General features: G+C 32.9%; 1 protein-coding gene and 1 long non-coding RNA gene across 6 annotated transcripts in view; one reads left to right on the forward strand and one right to left on the reverse strand.

The window, feature by feature from the left end:
* Positions 1 to 1,807: 1,807 nt before the first annotated feature.
* Positions 1,808 to 3,637, reverse strand: LOC108335081 (uncharacterized). Its single transcript, XR_001832706.2, has 2 exons — positions 3,197 to 3,637; positions 1,808 to 2,772 (listed from the first exon to the last, which is right to left on the reverse strand). It is a non-coding gene; the product is annotated as an uncharacterized LOC108335081 (long non-coding RNA).
* Positions 3,638 to 7,023: 3,386 nt separating this feature from the next.
* LOC108344067 (DExH-box ATP-dependent RNA helicase DExH7, chloroplastic) overlaps positions 7,024 to 23,292 on the forward strand; it is a 48,731-nt gene continuing 32,462 nt past the window's right edge. For 2 of the 5 annotated variants that reach the window (XM_017582537.2, XM_017582543.2), the window contains exons 1-10: positions 7,026 to 7,372; positions 7,475 to 7,577; positions 7,675 to 7,865; positions 9,454 to 9,510; positions 10,599 to 10,749; positions 10,833 to 11,233; positions 11,868 to 12,086; positions 15,230 to 15,341; positions 15,579 to 15,770; positions 19,653 to 19,732. In XM_017582537.2, the coding sequence (XP_017438026.1) occupies positions 7,094 to 7,372; positions 7,475 to 7,577; positions 7,675 to 7,865; positions 9,454 to 9,510; positions 10,599 to 10,749; positions 10,833 to 11,233; positions 11,868 to 12,086; positions 15,230 to 15,341; positions 15,579 to 15,770; positions 19,653 to 19,732 (1,785 nt within the window). In that variant the 5' untranslated portion in view covers positions 7,026 to 7,093. Of the gene's footprint in view, positions 7,373 to 7,474; positions 7,578 to 7,674; positions 7,866 to 9,453; positions 9,511 to 10,596; positions 10,750 to 10,832; positions 11,234 to 11,867; positions 12,087 to 15,229; positions 15,342 to 15,578; positions 15,771 to 19,652; positions 19,733 to 23,292 lie in introns of those variants that run through there. The other 3 variants (XM_052873878.1, XM_017582550.2, XM_052873884.1) reach the window with 3 other exon arrangements.

The raw sequence follows: 23,292 nt of genomic DNA on the forward strand, positions 1-23,292 counted from the left end.
AAATGTTGAATTATGAATATTATTGTCACTTTCTAAAAATCCTCATTTTCATTTGTTTTTTTAAATATGGGATAATATATTTCATTTGGTAATAATTGGTTGGTTCTCTTACCTTCTTCTGGAAAAATATGCAAGAAGAACGTATCTCCTTCAAAAAGAAATATAATATAAATTTGTTAAATTATTGTTTTTTATTGACCTTCTTCATTATTAACACACATGAACTAAAAGAAGAGTTTTTGACATGTTCTCCAAAAAGTTCAATGTCATTGTGATTGTGTGATTAATCTTATTAGTCTGATTCTAAAACCTTTTAAGAAAATCTTATTGGAGATAATTTTTTTTATATAATCAATTTGAATAAAATAGGTGTATATAAAAACAATGAACAATGATTGTTGTTAAAATAGTATCACTACCATAGTTTATGTTTCCAATTGCAACAGGCCACCAAATAATAGATATTATAAATGTAGAAAAGGTAAATAAAATATAATGAAGAAAAACAAGACATAAATATAAACATTAACACCATATACACAATTATATAATGTGTTACGGATTGAAGTCAATAGTCTAAGTTGCGGTGAGTCGTGCAAAATCTAAAAGTTATATTGAAGTTCAAGTACTAGGTTAAATAGATTGTCTAAACTGTTCAAAAGGTATTTGCAGAAGATACTTAGATACCAAAATCAACTTAAAGTTAACCGTTAAAAATAAAAATTGTATATTCTTCTGCATAATTATGTAGATAGAAGTGTGCATATTCTGCAAAATTAAATTTTTGGATCCAATAATTTTTTAAATGTTTTTTGTGTTATGTATTTGATGTTACATATTATTGGAATAATGTATCAGATGAAATTCACCAAATTTTGTATATGGAAGACTGTGAATTGTTTGAGTGAATATGAAATGATGGAAGGAAATTATTCAGTATTGTTTACTACTAATGAGATATGAGATTTTTGGTACGTAGGATAACCTAAATAAATGGGTTTGAGATATAACTTTTGGTCTTGGTTTTGTTATTGTAATTATAAGATCTGATTTTAGAAAGTACAAGGCTGATTTGTAGTCTAACATAATTAAAACAAAGAAATATGTTTGTCCTTTTAAATTGCAAGGAAAACCAATTGATAATGGAGAATGATTGTAGTTGGTAATATGTGGCACTCAACTATGATTTGTCAAAAATTTTAATTGGTCATCCTTATGTTGGTAGATTAAAGATACATTAGCAATCTATGGTTATTGACATGACTAAAAGTTTAGTGAAGTCAACAAACATATTATTTATATTAAAGGAAAACAATAAAGATAACACAACAATAATCATGCAGAGAGCTATAATGCAAGATGTTTACAAAAGATCACTTAGGGAGTGTACAATTGAAATGCAGTAGCTAATGGTATTATTAGAACGTGATAACTATTTGCACTAGAGTAGATGCATTTAGTATTCTGACGTGATTATTGACTTTTTTTTAGACATATCCTGATATAGTTAAGTTGTTGAATACATTTAATATCGTTTTATTGATAGATAACACATACAAGATCAACTAATATAGATTGTGGTTGGTAGAGATAACAGGTGTCACTTCAACGTGGTTGAGTTTCTCAATAACTTTTGTGTTGTTATCAAGCAAACAAGAGAATGACTTCATCTGAACACTATTTTTGAGAGATGCATTTCCTAAAGTCATTGTTAGGGATTGAGACCTCTCTTTGTTAAAAGCTATAAGTACGTATTTCTTGAAGTACTCATAATTCAACCCTATAATAAATGAAAATGAACATCACATCATTCGAACAACTTAGATATTAAATATAAATGCAATCTCTATACAAAATACTTGTACAAGTGTTGCATAACCTCCTAATTGTTTTGTATGGGCAAAGCAAGCATCACTAAACTGCTCATACATATACGTCAATGCAATAACTTCACAGAGTACCCACCACACAATGTTAAATCCCTGAATAGAGGTAAGTATGAGATACTGACTGAAGTGACACTTTTGTCAGCAAAGATCGTGCACCCAACAAATGCAACAAGAAGGCTCGGGGGGCTAAGTCCCAACGTTCCAAAGCACACAACTCCTGATAAATCTCTCTCAACCAGCTCAATCTAACAAGTGGCCCCCGACAATGCCTCATTTCTAAGGTGACATTTGACCTTTTCGCACCTAACAAGTCCACCAAGACTGGTACAGCGACAACAAACTCCAAAGTGACAAACGGACAAAACTGTCCCTTAATCAGAAGATGAAGTAATGCATCAACATCATCCGGTGTTATCGTCATTTCACCAATGGAGATATGAAATGTGTGTATCTCTATGTCACCTCTCCACAAATGATGATAACAAGCCTTTGTCCATTGTCTCATACCTGATGTTACATAAAGGCAACAACCTAGAATTTAGAACAAACTCCTCAACATGCCCATCAAGAACATCTAGTTTACTCAACTTTCTTCCACGAGATTCAATGCCACATGATCAACATAGTCCACTAGTAGAGAAGTATCCAATGGACCCCAACAAATCCTTCTTCAACCTCTTCACCCTTAATGCCGGTTGTTCTACAACTATAGCCTCACCTCCACCTACACCTACAGAATCCACTACAGCAGGATCAGCTAACGAGGTCTATATCAAGAGCTTCACAATGATTCCTTCTTCGAATTGATGCCACGGGTCTTTGTCTTTCAACGCCACTACTGCCTTCACCTACGGTATCGGCACCTCTTGTCCTTGCCATAATCCTGCAAAAATAACCACAACTAACAAATAAGATAAAATACACACAACATTTTATTGGTACATTCCAGATAGAACAATCCGGAAGCCCTCTCCGAATCTGGTACCTAATTCCGGAATGAGTAATTCGGAACCTTACACTTTTCTGTTTCGGAGAGAACAATCCAAATCCTTTCTCCGAATCCAATATGACCTTACTGAAGGAGTAATCCGAAGTTGGTTTATTTAGTAGCTTCCCGGTTAAGCAATCCGAAATTTAATCCCGAATTCAGAACTACATTCGGATTACTCAATCTGAAAACCTATAAATAAACCAAAATATTTCCTTCAGCTCCCCTCCACCCCCACCTCTGTACAAAGCAGAAAAACAACATTTTTCCCCCAACAGACCCTCCGCCCCCACATTTGTACAAAATCTTAAACACTTACCTTATAAAAGAATGAAAGGGAAGACACGCAGATGCAACAAACCACTTTTGGAGGTGCAGTTCTCTGACCGCCTACCTTCTCTCAAGAAACGCCTTCCAGCAACACTCGAACACCACACCTACACGAACACGAAGAGGAGGGGCAACTACAAGAAAACGAAAGCAAGAGAGGAGATATAGGTTAAATCGATGCTTATGAGTGGAAGACGCACATATTTGCACAGATTTGCAACAGCCGTGGGAGGGAGGTGCAGAGGAAGTAAAGACGAAGCAGCTGCACACAAGGTGAAGAGTGAGAAAGTGAATTGTAAAATTAGGATTTCGTTTTACTATTCAGTGAAAGGTAGAATGGACATTTTAAAAAGTTAGGGAGGTGCAGAAGTAAGAACCTGGGATGCAGTAAGTAGGATTTGGAAGGATAATATTCTATTGATCTTAAAAGCAGAGGAGTGTTTTTTTTCCAAAAATTACATTTTTAATCTTCTACTTCCAATTTTTTCAAAAGATTTAATTTATAACTTTAATAAAAAGTATTTTTATTTTATTTTCTTTCTTTCTAAAAGCACTTTAATAAATATATTTTTATTTTCTTCTCTTTTTACTAAAATCATTCTACACAACTTTAATAATAATTTAATTTAATTTAAATTTTAAATATTATTTCATATAATTTTATATTTTAATAATTATCAAAAATTTATATTATAATAATAGTTATACTAAAAAATAAAAATTAAATAATTAAATAATAATAATAATAAAAATAAAAAATAAAAAAATGAAATAATAATAATAATATAAAATTTGATTTGATATGTTAAAATATATTAAAATATTAAAATAAATTAAACAATTATTAAATTGTAAATAAAAACAAAAATTTTAAATATGCGTTTTGTTTTTTATTTAAAATTTAATAAATATTTAACTTAATTAAAAATAATATTATTATTTATCATATTTTTATAATTTAATAATTATTAAAATATAATTTATATTTTTATAATAATTTTATTAAAAAAGTAAAAATAAAAATAACTAAAATAAAAGTAATAATAATGAAAATGAAAATAGTGTTTAAAATCACATTAAAAATATTTAATTATATTATATTAAAATATTAAATTAAATTAAATAATTATTAAAATTTAAATATAAAAAATTAAAATTTGTCAATCGGAAATCCGATAATATATTTTACGATATGGATATCGATTAAAAATCTTCTTAAAATTTTGTTTTTTATTTAATTTTAATAATTATTTAATTTAATTTAATATTTTCATATAATTTAATATATTCAAATATATTAAATATTATTTTAAATATTATTTTTATTTTCATTAGTATTATTTTAAAAAATTTATTTTATTTTTATTTTTTTAATAAAACTATTATAAAAATATAAATTATATTTTAATAATTATTAAAATATAAAAGTATAATAAATGATATTATAATTTTCATTTAAATGAAATATTTATTAAATTCTAAATAAAAAACAATAGCTTATTTAAAAAACATCTATTTAAAATTTAATAATTGTTTAATTTATTTTAATATATTTTAACATCTCAAATCAAATTTTATATTATTATTATTATTTCATTTTTTATTTTTATTTTAATTATTTTATTTTTACTTTTTAATATAACTATTATTATAATATAAATAATTATTAAAATATAAAATTATATTAAATAAAATTTTAATTTTAAATTAAATTAAATTATTATTAAGGTGGTGCAAAGGGACTTTAGTAAAAAATTGAGAAAATAAAAAGATATTTATTAAAGTGTCTTTAATAAGAAAGAAAATAAAATAAAAATATTTTTATTAAAGTTAGAAAATAAATCTTTTGAAAAAGTTGGAGGTGGAAGTTGAGATGTTAGAAGGTTAAAAATTGAATTTTTTGAGGTGCAAAATGAGATGTTGGAAGTGTAGGATGAAACACTCAAAGTAGAGCTTCCAAAACAAAACTGGTAATTTGGCTCGACCCGGCCCAACCCACCACGGATTGATCACTTAGTGAATTAATCAAACCCGTCTCACTTATTACCGAACTGAAAAAATTTGAATCCGACTTAATCTACCACAAGTTGGTGAGTTGGATAGGTTGACTCACTCTATAATTATAAGTTTTTTTAAAATAAAAAAATTATACATTTTTTTAATTCAAATCTAAATAAACATCACTCTAAAATAATGTTAAACTCCAAAAACAATTCAAAATAAGAAAAAAATATTATACAATCCAAAAGCATGTGTTTTTAATATTAATAATTGTTGTATCACTTGTCAATTTATAATATTAGAGCCTTAAGAAATATGAAATAAAAAAATCACCTCATATCATAGGGGGTAATCTATTGAAAAGTCCAATTACTATATTTAGTTACTCTTTTTTTCCTATATTCTCTCTTTTATATACAATTTTTTTCATTTTTTTTAAGACTCATTAAAATTTCATGAATTGTCTGACTATATAAAATTGCATTCTATGATTCTATATAAATAACAAGAAATAAAAAAATAAGTATGAATATAACAAGAGAGCGGGGAGTTTTGTAAATATATATACAAATACACCCCCTTTTTTATTTCATTCATTGAATTTCATTTGTTGATTTGAGCTAAGTTCTATAAAAACACCTGCCTAATCATTAGTGCAAAAACATGTTAAACTTCCAACCACTAAATAACCAACATTAAGATTTTGTTCACTTAAATGGATTTGGAGGAGAGTGATTAAGGGAATTTGAGAGGATTTGATTGATGTGACAAATTAAAAAAGTTTACTCCTAAATCCACTCTGACTTACCTCTAAATTCACTCAAATCAAGAACAAAATTTATCTTCAGATCCTCTCAAATCCCCTCAATCACTCTCCCCCAAATCCATTCAAGTGAACAAAGCCTAAAAATGACCGATGTCATTTTTGTAAATAAATGCAATTATTAGATGTCGTTTAAATTGTAATTCGAGGTTAATCTGTTGTCAAACGTCGAATATTGAGAAGTCTGACGTGCTATTGTGTAAATTTTGTGAAAATGCTTGACGCAAAGGTGAAAATGTATTCAGCAGCGTATGACGTCGAATGTTCTAAAATTAGACGTCAAAAGGATATAAAAAGGCTAGTGAATTCAATAAAATTTTGAGCGTGAGATTGAAAATTCATTAACTTTATCTCGAGACCTTCTTATCTTGCTCAAACTTTTCTGGAACAAAGTTTGACGACCATGTAATATTTATTTTATTAATTACTTTAAGTATGATTTTCATTTGTTTTGACCAATTATTTTCATTATCTTTTCCTTCGTAGGCGCATTCTGGTCTCTCTCTCATTGGTGACTATACTTTATTCCGATGAGGGTAATTTTTGTTTTTCTTTTGAAGAACTTATTTGTTGAATCAAGAATCACACTTAATTAAAAAAAACAAAAAAATTGATTACTTTTGACAAAAGTTGACGTTAGTTTACTCTACTGGAAAAAGTTGAATTTTTTAAATTCGACATCAATTTAACGTTTTCTGATACGACGTCAATTTCAAATTCGACGTGAAAGACTGCTTTTGTAGTGAATAGATAAATCATTGAAATTATTATTTTTTCTTAAAATATCTTTTTTTGTCACCATTTATAATATAATAAAAAATACTAACTAATAATATTAAAATATAAAATAATAAATAATTAAATTAAATTAGATTAGTCTCTCTGTTGAAAACTTAAAAGTTGGGAATCGAAATTTTAACATTTTAAATTTTCAATGATGGATAAATTTAACTAGATGAAAGAAAAATAAAATAATTTAGCCCACGGCGAATGACGCATTGTAAAGCAAAGCAAAGCTCAGATTTTTGATCGTTCCGAAACACATTTCACATTGAAGAAAATATGGCGCCGAAAAAGAACAAGCTGAAGGCAAAGGCACAATCCGGTCCGAAGCTTCAAATTTCGGCCGAAAATGAGAACCGCCTCCGCCGCCTCTTGCTTAACTCGGCCCGGTCCAACCCTGCGGCTGTCACTGCCACTGCCACTGCTACCGCAACGACCGCGACGGAGGATACTCTAACCAAGGCCCAGAAGGCAAAGAAGCTCAAAGCCGTTTACGATAAGCTCTCTTGCGAAGGTTTCACCAATCGTCAAATCGAGCTCGCTCTCTCTGCTCTCAGGGTACACTGCTCGCAATCCATTCCACCTATCTTGAGCATAGAACTATGGAATTTCAAATTTTCGTCAACAATTAATTCATTCTCGTTTCATTATAATTTGTAGGAAGCTGCTACGTTTGAATCAGCTCTTGATTGGTTATGCTTTAATTTGCCGGGGAATGAACTTCCGCTAAAGTTTTCTACTGGAACATACAATTACAGCGAAGGTATATTAGTAATTCCTTTTATTATATAATATTGTTGATTTCATCCATTTTTTGGACTTTTTTGGACAGTGATCATATAATTGTTATGCCTTGTTAGGGGGTTCTGTTGGTGTTATATCAAATCAACCGAACAATTCTACTCCGGCCGTGGATCCATCTATTACAACTAAGGAAGATGCTCCAGAATCACCAGTTTTAATCAAGAGACAATGGAATGATGATACTTTAGATTCTTGTCTACCATCTCAGGCAGATTGGATCAGACAATATGTGGAGCTACAGGAAGAGGTAACTTGAGTCCGTACATCATTGCATATGAATTTAATAGGTTTTTCATGTAACTGATAATGGTTTTCCAAGCAAAACCTAAAATAGGAATTTGAAATTAACGATTTTCATCTGTGATTCATGGTAATTCAATTTCTTTTATAAAACTCATGCTAGACATCACTATGATGCTTGGCATGTAAGCTATTGTGACACCCAGTGTACATTTATCATTTGTTATCACATGAAAATATTATTAAAAATAAAAAAGATACAAAGAACTCGTGGGAGGACCAAACTAAAACGCATGAACAAAAAACAAGCCAACTATAGAACTATATACAATCTAACTAGCTCTATACTTAGGAAAAAGAAACCTATTATAATAAAAGTCTAAACTTATAATGGCATAACTGTATACCATTCAAACTCTTGAGGACAAGCCTAAACTTGCCAACTCATCTACAAAATGTTTTTCATCTTGAAAAATATGACACCTTAAAATCAATACCACTACAAAACTTTATGCATTTCCTCCAACGACCTCTAAGAGACTATGTCACAACCTCTTGATGAGAGAAAGCTTGAGAAACCAAAGTTGAAACACTTCCCAACCAGAGTCTTCTAAATCTCTTATATCTTAGGTCATATCAAAGAAAAATGATAAACCACACACTTTTTAAATTTCAACTTAAGAAACCTCTTTCTCATCAACTCAAACCCAGCAAAATCACTATAAGCAAAGTCCCAAGCTAATTTGATCAAGAAGGCATTATTCTCCACCAAAATATTTGTCACTTGCAGACCACCTTATGTTTTTTGTGCACAAACCCTAGACCAATTCACAGTCACCTGCCCTTGCCTTTGAATGTCCGTAGTCCAAATGGAATTCCTAATCCATTTCTCAATTTCATGAATCAACATAAGAGGCCATTTATACAGCTAGAAGCTGCAAGAGAGTATTCCAACAATAATCGAATTAACCATTTTGTATATAGGACACTTTGTCGATACTCATGGATGATGTACATAATCTAATCTATGAAGCATTAATATTTTTATGATAATAATAATTTATAATTTTTTATTTTCACAATATCTTAGAAATGTGATTTTAATTTGGATGGGCACAATTGCAATTATATATGTTTATTATATTTTAGGAATTTTTATAGATTTTAAAATATGTATTTGTCACATATCATTTCCTATTATTTTCAAAATAAGCATGTCTCCTTATCAATACACATCTTATTGTGAGACTTCTCTTAAGTGCTACTTAATTTCCTTGAGAGAGAAAGAAAACAAGATTTGATTGCCTCGACTCTTCTTTCTTCTACCCTATCTCTATCTTAATGGATAAAATTTGAGAGAAGACATATATGTAAGAATGAGGGGCCCTGTCTCACGTTACTGGATAAAACCCCTGAAAAACTGCTATTCCCTTGAAATGGTAGCTTAGTTTCAGAAACTGGTCCGCTTTAATCATTTACCATTTAGTCTTTAATTATATATTTGTGCCCTCTATTTTTTCATGTAAAGTGTTTGGTTCTATTAGGTGTTTGTCTTTTGGTGCAAAGGGAGAGCTTATATAATGTGGTATTTGCAGGATGAATCTGAGACTTGGGAAGATGACATATTTATGGGAAATTGTGCCCCAAAAAAGGTATTTCTTTCTTTCTTAAAGATTAACAATGCCTAAACATTTTAGATGTTCATTTCTAGCTCAACACCATTTCCATTGCTCAGTATCCCCTCTGGTACTTTTTATAATAGAAATGTTGAGTGTATTATTTTGGTCCTAATTAGTATATCCATTTTTCTGATGTTTTAATTGGTAAATTCCTTTTATACTCTTATTTTATTGTGAAGTCTATCTTAGCAAGACAGGCACTCGTTCTCTCTGCAAGTTGATTTATTCATCCTTAAATGACAATTGTTGGAGTGGCTTTTTGCATGAGGGACAACAAAAGGATACTTGGTCATGTTGCCTTAACAATATAAGCCGCAATCATTGATGGGAAAAAATGAGACTTGGAATTGAGTATGATTAACCCAAAACACATTTGGATAAACTTCTCCATAACATTGAAATTAATTTATGCACAAGTTAAAAAAAAAATAAAATTGGGAAAGTTTATACATGAGAACTTTTACAAATTAGTTTGTGCATAAACTAATTTTAACTTATGGAGAAATTAATTATTTTTTTCATTTTCTTTCTCTCCTAGAAGTCCTTGTGAAGTTTGTCCAAACATACCCTTAGCGTCATATATCTATATAAGCCATCATTTAAGTAGTTTAATTCTATGAGTATTTGTTATAGATCCCACATTGACTATGAATAAGACTAAAATTTAGGATGTAAGTAGAGTGCAATCCTTACCTTAAAAGCTGGTTTTGTGAAATTGAGTTAGACATAAATTTACTTACTATGATACTATCATAGCCATTTGGAGCCTATCATAGTCATGTTCATTGGGGCTATTGTGCCTCTCATTATTTAGCTCCTGTTAGGCCACCAACAAAGATCTAATTCCATGATCAAGATGTTCATTCCTTGGCGTGAAGGAGTGTGTTGGAGATCCTATATTGACTTCAAATAAGGATAAATTATAATACATAAGTGGATGAAAAGTTCGATATCTTCATATTGTTTGCTTCCTATTAACTGTGGAATGATCATGTAACATTGTTTATTTAATTCTGCTGAGTTACAAGCTTAACCTATGTCTTTTTTTTTTGTCTTAATAGATTTATGAACCTAGGCCTTATGATGTTATTGCGAAGGAGTATCTTGCTGCAAGATTGGAGGCTACAAAAGCAAAGGAAGAAGGAAAAAAAAAACGCCAGGAGCAGGCAGGCCATATTATCCGTAAACTGAAGCAAGAGTTGGCTGCTATAGGTTAGTTTGAATTTCATTTTCTGTTTTCAATATTATTTTTTGAACTATAATTGTCTCATTTGATTGTGTAATACATTTATCAGGATTATCAGATGACAATTTGTCCTTAGAACATGGTCATGAAATCAGTTCTAACTTCAAATCTGAGAGAGCATCCACAGGTCATGAGCCTGTTGGTTGCTTTAGAGAAAAAACTCCATGTGACACTGAAGGACTGGCTTCTGACAAAACAGCAGTTGACGGAAGTGATCTGGAGAGCCATAGCATGGTGGAGCATCTTGTTAAGTCTGGTTCACCAGTTGTACTTGCTGAAAAAAATTCAGCTCAAGGGGAGTTTGGAGACGTGGAGCTTGGTGGTTTCTTCTTGGAAGATGATTCATCTAGTGAAATATTACCTCTTGATATTTTGAAAGTACATAAACAAGAAAAAATTAGAAGACTATCCGAGAAAAATTTGGATAAACTAGAAGGCATTTGGAAGAAGGTAATTTTTGTTCTGCATTTGAGGTTTCTTGATAAGTGGAGTTTAATGCTGTTCATGTCTTCCTGTTGCTCTAAATAACTTTATGCTTCTCCAAAGTTTGAGGAAACACAATGATTGTATTTGTTGAGAGAGGGAGGGGAAGAATTCACGGATGGATAATTGTTTCAAATAAAGTAAATATATTAATCAAGGTGGATAGGATATTTTCATGGATTCTCATGTTATTTACCTTTATGCATATATATATATATATATATATATTACTTTTTTATATTTTTTTATTTTTCAAACCAGTACAATGCCACCAGAACGTACATTTAAATTTAGAACTCTTGATTTTGTATATGATTAGGTATTTGGCTTTTGGTGAAAATAAAAGCGTGGTTTCACTGACATTTATGATTAGGAACTCTACAGCTTTGCTCCATGAATTTTCTCTTATGCTTAGGAAGGTTCCTTAATCCTTTCTCTTCCTTTCTTTGTAATGTTTTTTCTCTTCATCTTAATGAATTTTCTTTCATAAAATAGTGGTTTTGAAATAATTGTCTGTTGTGTGTTTCTGAGAATTAGGCTGAAAACATTGTATGTATTGTTTCTTGCTATGGTCTAACAGTAGTTATTTCCTAATTTATAGGGGGACCCCCAAAAGATTCCAAAGGCTGTTCTTCATCAACTGTGCCAGAAATCAGGATGGGATGCTCCAAAGTTCGATAAAATTGTTAGTAGAGGAAAGAGTTTCTCCTATACTGTAAGTATATTGCGCAAAGCCAGTGGGAGGGGCAAAAATCGAAAAGCTGGGGGCTTGGTCACACTTCAGTTGCCGGATCAGAATGAAACTGTTGAATCTGCTGAGGTGAGTCATCCTTAAGCTTGTCAACTCCATCCTTCTGTAGTTATAGAAGATTTTTTGGGATACTTAAGTGGCATCAGAACTTATTTTGTTGGGAAACTTTTTCTTTTTTGCTATTTTCTGGTATGAAGTATAGGCTGTGTGTAGGTCAAATTTTAGAGGGCTAAGTAGATTGCATCTCTCTCTCTCTCTCTCTCTCTATATATATATATATATATATATATTAGTAGAAAATAGTATAAAAAAATAGAATAAAGAGAAAATTGTGTCGATAACTTCTGTGGACCAAGGAGTTTTTTTTGCAATGTAAATTCTGGACCTATCAAGGAATTTAAATGACAATGTAATAGAGCAATGCTTTTCACAAAATGATGAAACAGAAGAAGAAATTTCCCGAGTCTGAGAGACCCCTTCCCTAATCAGTTAAAACCACCCACCAGTTGCCCATTCCCCCATTTTGATCACCTTCACACCATAATAATGCTTTCTTGCTTGATTCCGGAATCGTTCCTGCAATTCTCCTACATCACATTTTCATTCTGTTATGTTTTTCTTTCTGTTGTCCCTTCCCTCTAATTTATCATCACCAAAGATCCAAAAAGTTCCTGAAGCCCATTTATTTCCTTCATCTTTTCCTCTTTTTGTTACCTTTTATAGACATGCAAATTGTGCCAATCATATATATATATATATATATATATGTGTGTGTGTGTGTGGAAAGGGGAGGATGGGGGAAAATCATGATGTTTTGCTTGATATAAGCATAATAGTCAATTTAAACATCACGTGGATGCCCACAAAAAGGTTAAGATGGGAGGGGGTTGGGAGATCTATTTTGATACTTACATCACACTATGTATATAATATATTTTGTTAAAATAAAAAGAGTTTCCTAATGTGCTTGGGTGTTTTCTCTACTGGGTGATTGATTGATTTATAATAAGAAAAGAATGATTACAAAGATCATAAATAACTATTATTATTTACAAGAGAACAATTAAAGTACCATAGCTTCCTAATATACATTAGACTCTGAAGCAACATAGTTTAGAAAGAAGGTTGAATAGAGCATGTGAGTTTTTCAATAGGACACTAGACTGTTTATACATCAAGGACACTATGTTTTACATTGCTTAACCCTAATTCTTGGGCTATGTCTAGTTCTCCTTTAAAGAACTACTTGAAAGAATTAATATGAAAGAAAAAAGATTTTTATTCAAATTGTTTCATTTGAAACAGTATGTTAGTCTCTCTATATAGAGAACTTTAGCCCTAAAGTAATAATTACAAAGAGATCTCTAGAATCTTCTAACAACTTCTATTAGCTTCTAGTAATACATTTAATATTCTACCAACTTCTAGTAATGCATTTAATATCCTACTAACAACAAAACTCTTAAAGGGATTCACAATAATCAAATGTGAACAATTGAGTATATAACACCACTCCTTTTAAAATTGAATTTATTAAGCCACTTGTGAGAGGATGTACTATAAAAGCTTCCTTACAGGGGTGTAATTTCACAAAATGAAGGACATAACAAAGTCTCTCCCTCCACCTATACAAATACTAAGACAACAAATATAGAGTTGATAAGTTTTTTCGTAATGTTAGAATCCTTTATATCATTTCCTGTTCAAAAATCTGTTTTGTGTTGTATGTACATGTTACTAGTATCTTAGGGGTTTCATTTTTCTTTTTCCTTAAGCTTTTGTAGTAAGTAACAATTCCTTTTAAATATATGAATCTAAATAAACTAAGATCCAAATTGAGATCTCTTAAACATTTTTTCCTATGTATTTTCTTTAAGTTTGTATCAATGCGAGTTGATATTGGCTTTGCTTGTCTTTTTCGGTAAGAAAGCATTTATTGTCGCATCCTGCAGTGGAAGAACTAAAGATGTTTTTGGAAGTAGAACCTTTGGATGAAATCAAGAAGAATCTTTGGTGATGTGCTTTACATCCAGACTTTGATCATCTCAAAGATCAACTTCTGACCAGTCCTGAGGTCCCTTCCATGAATAGCTTGACCGCACGCCTCCTTCAAGTCCCAACACCTCAAATTAAGGAAGTTCATGAACTAGTGGAACCATCCGTTGTGATTGCCACATGAGGAAGAGTAGGTCGTGGCACTGGAGGAGGACATGAAGGTCGAGGGTGTCTCATTGTACATACTGCAAAAGGATGGGTTAGACCTAAGAAAAATGCTACTCCTTACATGGTTTTCCTACCAAGACAGCCAATGTCTTTAAGGCTAAAACTGCCGCCCAAAATTCACTGGGAAGAATATCAAAAGTATCTAAGGTTAAAGTCTAACAACTTGGCACAAACATCTTAAACTCCAAGTACATCAACAACTTGTATTTTTGAATCTATGGAAGGTCAAAATTCGTGGGTAATTGACTTAAGTGTTTTTTATCACATCTCTGGTAATGCTTCTTTGTTTTCATCCCTTTCCTTTCAAAACAACCATCATTTTATAACCTTGGCAAATGGCTGTAAAACTTCTTGAAAGGGAGTCGCTCAAGTTTGTATTATCATTGAGTCTAAGTATGGGGGGTAGTGTGTTGGAAACATCTATCGGCTGTACCTATAGTCATACCTAATTTTGCACCTAGGTATCTAGTGTAGTCTTTTAATTTTCCATGTTCTCTCTTTTAATCTTAAGTGTTACTCTCCTCTATCATTGTTTAAGCCCTCACCCTAGTTGTCATTGATGATGTTACTTTCTTTGTGTCTACACTATTCTTCCCTCCCACTGTTGGCCATGATTGACCTCTGGACATTTCACCTATTATCTTGACCCCTGTTCATGTTGCTCTAGAAACATTGCCCCCTTTGGAGGACTAAACATATTTGAGCATTTAATAAATTTTCAAAAAACCATTTAACTCAATTAAATCCATGTGACAAATGCTAAGTAAACCACTGCTTGCCACATCATCAAGCTCGCAAATCTTGTGTAATCTCAGGACTAAAAATTGCATTTCACAAAATTGAAGAATTAGGAATAGAAATTTTTAAATAGAGGACCAAAAGAAAGTGCCCCAATTTGGAAGACTAAAAACATATTTATGACAAAATTATATTAACGAATACTTGCTATCTTTCCTTACGTTGTTTGCAAAAAATTTACTTGATTTCAGGATGCACAGAATAAAGTAGCAGCCTATGTATTGTACAAACTATTTCCTGAGATCCCAGTTCATCTCCCAGTTACAGAACCTTATGCATATTTTATTCTGAAGTGGATGGAAGGTTGCTTTTTTTTTTCTTATCTAATCAATTTTTTGCTTGAAGACCGTTATCTCATTGTTTGGTTCACAATGCCAGCTTACGTTGTGAGAAAAGATTTAATTGTATAAATTTTATTATTTGAAACATTTAATTTTTATCATTATTTAATTTAGGTATCATAAAGCTATTGCTGTAGATATTTAACCATGTATATATGTGAACTTTTGTACAGAAGATATGACATTTCATAACTTGCAGGGGAATCATCAAGCAATCTAGAAGACAGTGAGAAAGATCATAGATCTGGATTTGTGGATTCATTATTAAATGATAATAGTTCTAGTGCAACTGCATTTGTTGATGTTACAGATTATAAGTGTCCTGAATACTTTGATGGAGTCTATGAAGATAAATGTTCAACAATTGCCCATCATCAACAATTTACTCAAAGTAGGTTCATCCATATCTTATTTAATATAATTTTGAATTTTATTTCCATTTTTTTCAGGTAGATTTTCTATTTGTTTTTTTTTTCCATTTATTTATTTTTCACAAATGGGACTAGACATTCCTTAAATGCTTTCTTCTTTAGGAAAGGAGACAATGCTACCCTAAAGATATATATTGATGCAAACTATGTAGGTTTTGTTGTTGACAAAAAATCTACACTTGGGTACTATATGTGTTAGGAGAAGTCTAGTGACCTTGAGAAGCAAAAAATAGGATAGAGTTTCTTAGTTATAGTGCAAAAGCTGTATTTTCAACCCTTGTTTATAGTGTTTGAAGGACTTTGGATGAAGATCATACTTGATGACCTTGAAATTAAGGTTGACATCTGTTAGGTTACTTTATGCCAATAACCTAATCAAGACTATCTTCTCACCACAACTCTCGAATAAAGAATGGAAAAATATGTATATATGTATTAATGATGAATGAGTGAATCAGAATACAAGAATCACCCCCAAGGAAGCCTAACCTTCCTCCTCTGGAAACTATCCAGTCTGAACAAAATCCCCGATACCCCTCTCCCCCTACTTAGTTTATTATTTATACCCTCTCTCTCTTCTAACAACTATAACATATTACTCTCCTTACACGTGTCTCACACGTGTCTAACTCATTCTCTTTTATTCCTAACATTACTCCACCCCTCAAAATCAACCTTGTCCTCAAGGTTGAAGTTAGGGAACTGTTATTTGCCGTAATGCTCCTCTTCCCTTCCCAGGTGATGCCCGCCAATTTAAGTCTGGAGGCTTGGGTGGTGGCAAATCCTCCTCCAATATCTTCCATTCTTCCTGGATTCTATCAACTTCCAACATTCTGCTCCTCGAATCCTCCACCGATGTCTTCCATTCTTCCTGCTCAATCTCCATGCTCCACTGCCACCAATCTACTTTCATTTTTCCCAGGGATGCCAAACAGGTAGCTCCTAAATTCACATCCAAATCTCCCGACTCAAAGAGATAAAGTTTGTCTCTGATTTCTAATCCCTTCATCTCAACAATATATTCATTTCCAGTGCTCAATATGTCCATTTTGCTAACAGACTCACGTAGTCCACTCATCATCGCCCCCCAAACAGTATCCCAATCAGTCACCACATATGTAACATGATCTGGAACTGAATCCTGCCCAAAAAATTTTCGGAGAACCTTAATTGCATGTTTGAGATGACCCGAAGAGCTCCAGCTTTGACCATCTATGGCTACTTTACCAACTTCTAATGCAATAAGGGCAGGAACCCCAACTGCGTTCCTAACATTACAAAACATAAAGTAGTGACCTCTAGTGTTTCTCCTCGCATTTGTTGCTTCCAAGTAGTCCCCAGCATAATCCCAAACTTCACTAGGAAATTCCAGAACCACTGTATTTAGAGTTCCATGACTAAAACGCTTCCCCGAAAAACATTTCCATTGTGGCAAAGGTGGGTACCACTGTATAGTTCCAGCCTTCAAACTGCCCAGTAAAACAGTAACAAGAACAGTATCACCAAAGAAATCGTTGTTATTTGCTGTAGAAACTTTGATTTTATAATTTTGACCAGGCTCCTTGATATCATTTGACACATTTGTTATAATGTGGTTCAACAACGAAACTGTGATTCTTTCTCCCAGATACTCAACAACGAAACTGTGACCCCTTATAATCATACCATGATCTCCTCCAAAACTCCTATACACTTCATCGTGATTCCAATCGGAAAGAGAAACATTATTAAGTGAAGCAGCACCATCATGCTCCAAGTGAGTGAAGTGCCAATCCCTAACCCTCCTCTCCTGAGAGCTCAAAATATCCTCATCAAGCTTTCTTTCCACCGAACTGTCCCTTTCGGAATTAAATGGTCTATTTGCCGAATTGTTTTGTTTGGTTTCTTTGTCATTGCGAAGGCAATCACTGTTCATCATTGTCGACCCAAGATCGAACGGATCACCAATCAACGAAAAAGTATCTGATCTTCGCTCAATAGCCCCCACAGCCTCAACACCATTTATAATGCCAGCTCCAAGATCGACGGAAACAGAAAATGAGTGATCTGGTTTTCCCGATGCTTGTGGCACCGAATTTCCCAACTCCTGGAAGTCCTTGTTGACGCTTCCCTCCTGTCGCTCCGCTGCCAGCTCCTCACAAACGGTGTCTCGATTCAGTTCGCCGAACCTCCGCGTCAGCGCTTCCGTGAATATCTTCCAATTTGGATGTCGGGTTTTCTTCCGCCAGAAACGAATCCAATAGTAGCTCGCGCCTCTCTCCATACAGGTATATACCAACTTCATCTTCTTCCTCTCCGTCAAGTTCTGTAGATCGAAAAATTTCTCTACCTTCGCGATCCAGCCCATGGGGTCCACTCCTTCGAATGTTGGGAGTTTAATGCGCTTCATCCCGCTACGTTGCACGTCTCCTCTGTCCTCTTCCGTTTTGTCCTCCGACTTCTCTGGTGGTCGCCGTTTGCGTTCAGCGTTGACGGAATCGCGACTCCCTTCGGAGCTCCGACGCTGGTTCCTTCTTCTCCCACGGTCGCGATTTGCTTTTCGAGCCATTCCCCTCATCTCCTCTCGAATCTCTTCCAACATGGCTTCCATGGACTCGAACTTTCCTTCCCACCTTTCCTCCAGTGCATTCATCTTGTTCTCCATCGTGCAACTCCTCCGATCTGGATCCGGCAGGTCGGACCAATTTGTTAGGTTACTTTATGCCAATAACCTAATCAAGACTATCTTCTCACCACAACTCTCGAATAAAGAATGGAAAAATATGTATATATGTATTAATGATGAATGAGTGAATCAGAATACAAGAATCACCCCCAAGGAAGCCTAACCTTCCTCCTCTGGAAACTATCCAGTCTGAACAAAATCCCCGATACCCCTCTCCCCCTACTTAGTTTATTATTTATACCCTCTCTCTCTTCTAACAACTATAACATATTACTCTCCTTACACGTGTCTCACACGTGTCTAACTCATTCTCTTTTATTCCTAACAACATCCCTATGCAATTGTACCATGATAACAAGTCAACAATGAACATTGCTCATAGTTCAGTCTAACGTTATAGGACCAAACATATTGAAATCGACATGCACTTCATCAAAGATAATATTTGACAAAAGCCTAATGGTTACAACTCATGTTCCTACAAGATTTTAGATTCTAGACATTTTCACTAAAGGGCTTCCTTGGGACGGATTCCAAGATCTTATAGGCAAGTTCGGATTGATTGGTGATCCTAAATGCTATCATAGTAACTACATGTAAAAACTACTTATTGACTTTTGGCAAAGTGCTTTACTTTGGTTGGTAAATTCTATGTTTTGGCTAAACACATTGGTTTTATTTGAAAGATCATTACAAACGCTATACTCAATAATGTCATCTGATTTTGTATAGTAATAATTAGTGTTTAGTATTAGAAATAGCATATCTTTAGAGAAGGTATAGATGTGTGCTGATAATTTAACTTCTTTTGGTATTTCTCTAGATTTTTTACTTGGTGGGATCAAATGCCTACTATTGTGAGTCATAAGTTTGTTAGAGATAGACTTGGTCTATCTAACTTTTGATTTTCATAGTGGTTTTGGTTTGGTCCCCCCACTGTCTTGTATTTTGCTTTGTTATTTCTTTTCAGAGTTTTTGATGTGCTGCAAATAATTGATACATGTTGAGATACTAACCTATTTAAAATCCTATTCTTATATAATGATGGTTTTGTACACCTTTTATTAAAAATTGGTCGGTTGATAAAGTCCAATTGGATAATGCTTATTTTTTCCTTATACATGTAATTGTGTCTTTATTAGTTTCCCCTTGATGAAATTTCTGTTCCATTGTATAGGAGAAACAAATATCAAGGAAATGGAGAGTGCTGATTTGAGACAGATGCAACATATTAAGATGAGAACACCAAGATACCAGGTTTGCACATATTTTAGATTTTTGACTTTTGTCTGTCACTTTTTTGAAGTAGTATAGCATTGTTGTAAATAGTGTATTATTAGGATAAACATATTCTTAATATATGTCATGAATAATTAGAAGAGAATATTTTTTCAATTATCCTATTCATTTTAACATATTTTTGTTTCCTTATTTTGGAAAAATTGATTACAAATAGAGATGAGGAAAATATAATTGGTGTGATAGTTATTAATAAAACAATTCTTTATCTTTGCTGCTGGAACAAATATCTCCTAATAATCCTGATAGGATATGTAATGTATTAGACAGTTTGTAGACAATTTTTAGATAGTTTGGCAAAAATAAATTATAGAAGTTAGTATGAAGTGGTTAGGGGTAGTTAGGAGGAGTTTAAACAACAGTTAGGGGAAGTTTTACTTAGTAGTTAGGCAGGTTTTGTCTTTAAGGTGGGGGGATGTTCTAGTTCTGGTTATGGAGTGTATTTTGTTTTTGAACAGGGTTTGTCTTGTGTAGAAGGGAATTTCTTCCCTTGGGAGCTGTTGAATGTTTTCTTGTATTATGTTTTTCAGAATTAGAGTGTTATTCACATTGTGCAGTAAGATTTGTGTGTTAATTTCTTAAACTGAATTATAAATCTGGTTTCTTGTCTCCAAGAAACCTAACAAATCCACACCATAAGTCTGAGTAAATCCTTTAGCTACTAACCTTGTTTTGTAAAGTTCTAATGAGCCATCAGATTTATACTTTACACTATAAAACCATATGCATTCTACTGCCTTTTTATCCCGTGGCCTGTTAACAATTTCCCATATTTGATTCTTTTCTAAGGCACTCATCCCTTCATTCATGGCTTGAACCCAATTTTCATCCTTCAACGCTTCTTGAACTGAAGTAATGACTCTAATTGCATCAATGGCAAAAAGGAAACTCTGGTGTTGCATAGATAGGTTTTTGGTAGTGACAAAATGAGAAATAGGATACTTGGTTCAAGACTCAGTTCCTTTTTTCAAAACAATGGGCAAGTCATCAAGGTTAGGTTCACAATTAATATTAAAGGAATTTTCCAATGGTTCAAGGGTGTCAGAAGGAGCACTTACCCCCAAGTCAGATCATTGGTGCTGTTCTTAAATTAGGTTAGGTTACTTTGTCTCCTCTGATATTTTATATGGAAGAAATTCTATGGATGACTAATTTCTAGAGTTGTCCCTGACTAGGGAATAAAGTTGTTCTTGCTAAGAGCATCTTCGAAAATATCCATTCAAGATATGCCAGTTTGGTACCGAGTTGGGGAGTTTGAAGGAGAAGTATTTTAAACTCTAAATAGGCGGCAAATTTGAAGAAGTATTTAAACCCCAAAATGGAAGCCACCATAGTCGTTTGTAGTGAGAAACTGAAGAAAACTCACATAATTTAGGGTTTCACTTCTGCATCCACTTTTGTGTTCGTTCTTGGCTTAATCAATGTGCATCTCCATTGTTGCATTCTTGTTCACTTGTCGCTTGACATGCCGCAGTTTGGTTGTTGCGTCATCATTCGCTTGTCACTCAATTGCATCTCCATTGTTGGGCTGCAGTGCTTAGGAGAGGAAGGAAAGTGTCGTGTTGCACTGGAAGATAATTTTATTGTGCTACTATGTTGCAACTTTTAAGGAAGGAAGTAATATAATATATATTATTTATAAATGATTGTTTTAATTGAATTCTGAAGTTAGGTATTTAGGGTTTTAATTTCATATTTTAATTAGGAATTAATTTTAATCATTTAATAATTATATAATATGGTTTTTTTAATTTTGTAGTTGAAAACTGAAATTAGGGATCAATTTTTAGTATGTCTAGGAATTTTATAATTTTTTTTTCATGAGAAGTTTACAAAACTCCCACGAATTTACGTAAATTCTCGAGTTTGACAACCTTGCTAAGTTCTAACTTTCCATGAATATACTATGAATATGGACAAATAAAACACATCCAGACACTTGACTATAAAGATTAGAGAAAAAAGGAACAAATGGAAAGAAGAAAGATATTAAATACTCTACTAGAGCTTGTTAGAAGTTGTTAGAAACTAGTAGAAGGTTCTAGAGCTCTTTTTCTAATATTTACTTTAGGGTTGGAGTTCTCTATTAGATTAGATAGATGCTGGTGTCCTGTTTCATATGAATCAATTTGAATAAAAATCTTCTTTCTTTCATATTAATTCTTTCAAGTCAAATGTTCTTTTAAAGAAACTGGATTTCCAACCGAACAATGAGAGTCAGTCAGAGACATAACATGAGAAAGAAGCTTAGTAACCATGGTATTATTGAAAGAAGAATGATGTAACTCAAAGTGCTACTATCTAGCCTTTCTGATAGTCTGGTGAAGAAAATAGGCATGTATTCCATATTGAATTGACAAAAAGATGTTATTCATTATTAAAGAATATACAAGAGTTAGTGAACCTCTTACAGAACCCATGTATATATGGACTGAGGAGCACTGCATGAAGAAAGACGATTGGTTTGTAAAAGTTTGCAACTGTCAATCAATGAAGACAACATAAAATTGTTTTGAAACTATAAGCAGAATAAACATTTAAAACAGAGAAAAACATATCTCTAAAGTTCTATTGTAAGTAAAATAGACTTACAATTACCTTAGAGCTACTCCTTAGTTATGACAGCTATGTAGTTTGTTGCAACGACCTTTAGTTTGCTAGATCTAGTGCTCTAAAAGAATGACTGTAAATCCTTCTTTTGTAATCACAAGTTAAGTAATAAAATGATTGTTAAGAAGTAGACTTTAAGCCTAACTTAACCCTACAAAGCCGGTTTGTAAGGTGAGGTTTGCACCTACTTATATTATCTCTAGTCGATGTGGAACTTCCAACACCCCTCCTCACGCCGAGGTATATATACATCTGGAGCGTGAAGCAAGACATTAATGGATGGTTCGATAGCGGCCCTATAGCGGGTGGAACACTATGCCCAACAAACAACAAATATCGCTATGATAAGCTCTAACCATAGCTTTGATACGATGCTAAGAAGTGGATTTTAAGCCTAACTCAACCCCACATAACCGGCTTGTAAGGTGAGGTTTGCACCCACTTATATTATCTCTAGTTGATGTGGGACTTCCAACAATCATTTTGCTTATAAATACTTTGAAATCCTACGTTGCCTCTTAGAGCTAATCACAGCCATAACAATGATGTTTTTTCCTAATTCTTCTCTTCCACTTCCTAGTGGTGCGATTCTAGTCTACTCAATCTACACTAGCGAATCCTCAGATTTGACAGAGAAATCCTCTTCTCCTTTGAAAACAAACCAGGTTCATATTCTTCTGCTACAGTCATACTTGTCTACATTGTGATAGAGAAATTCAAAAAAATAAATCTAAACTTCCTTTTTTAGAAGCAACAAGTTGAATCGTTGTTGGAGGGCCATCACATGCATTGGTTTGTGGTTAATGTTCTGCTACAGTCACATTTGTCTACATTGTGATAGAGAAATTAAAAAGAATAAATCTAAACTTCCTTTTTTAGAAGCAACAAGTTGAATCGTTGTTGGAGGG

The sequence above is a fragment of the Vigna angularis genome, chromosome 1, assembly GCF_016808095.1.
Source record: "Vigna angularis cultivar LongXiaoDou No.4 chromosome 1, ASM1680809v1, whole genome shotgun sequence".
In the NCBI taxonomy this organism is placed as follows: domain Eukaryota; kingdom Viridiplantae; phylum Streptophyta; class Magnoliopsida; order Fabales; family Fabaceae; genus Vigna; species Vigna angularis.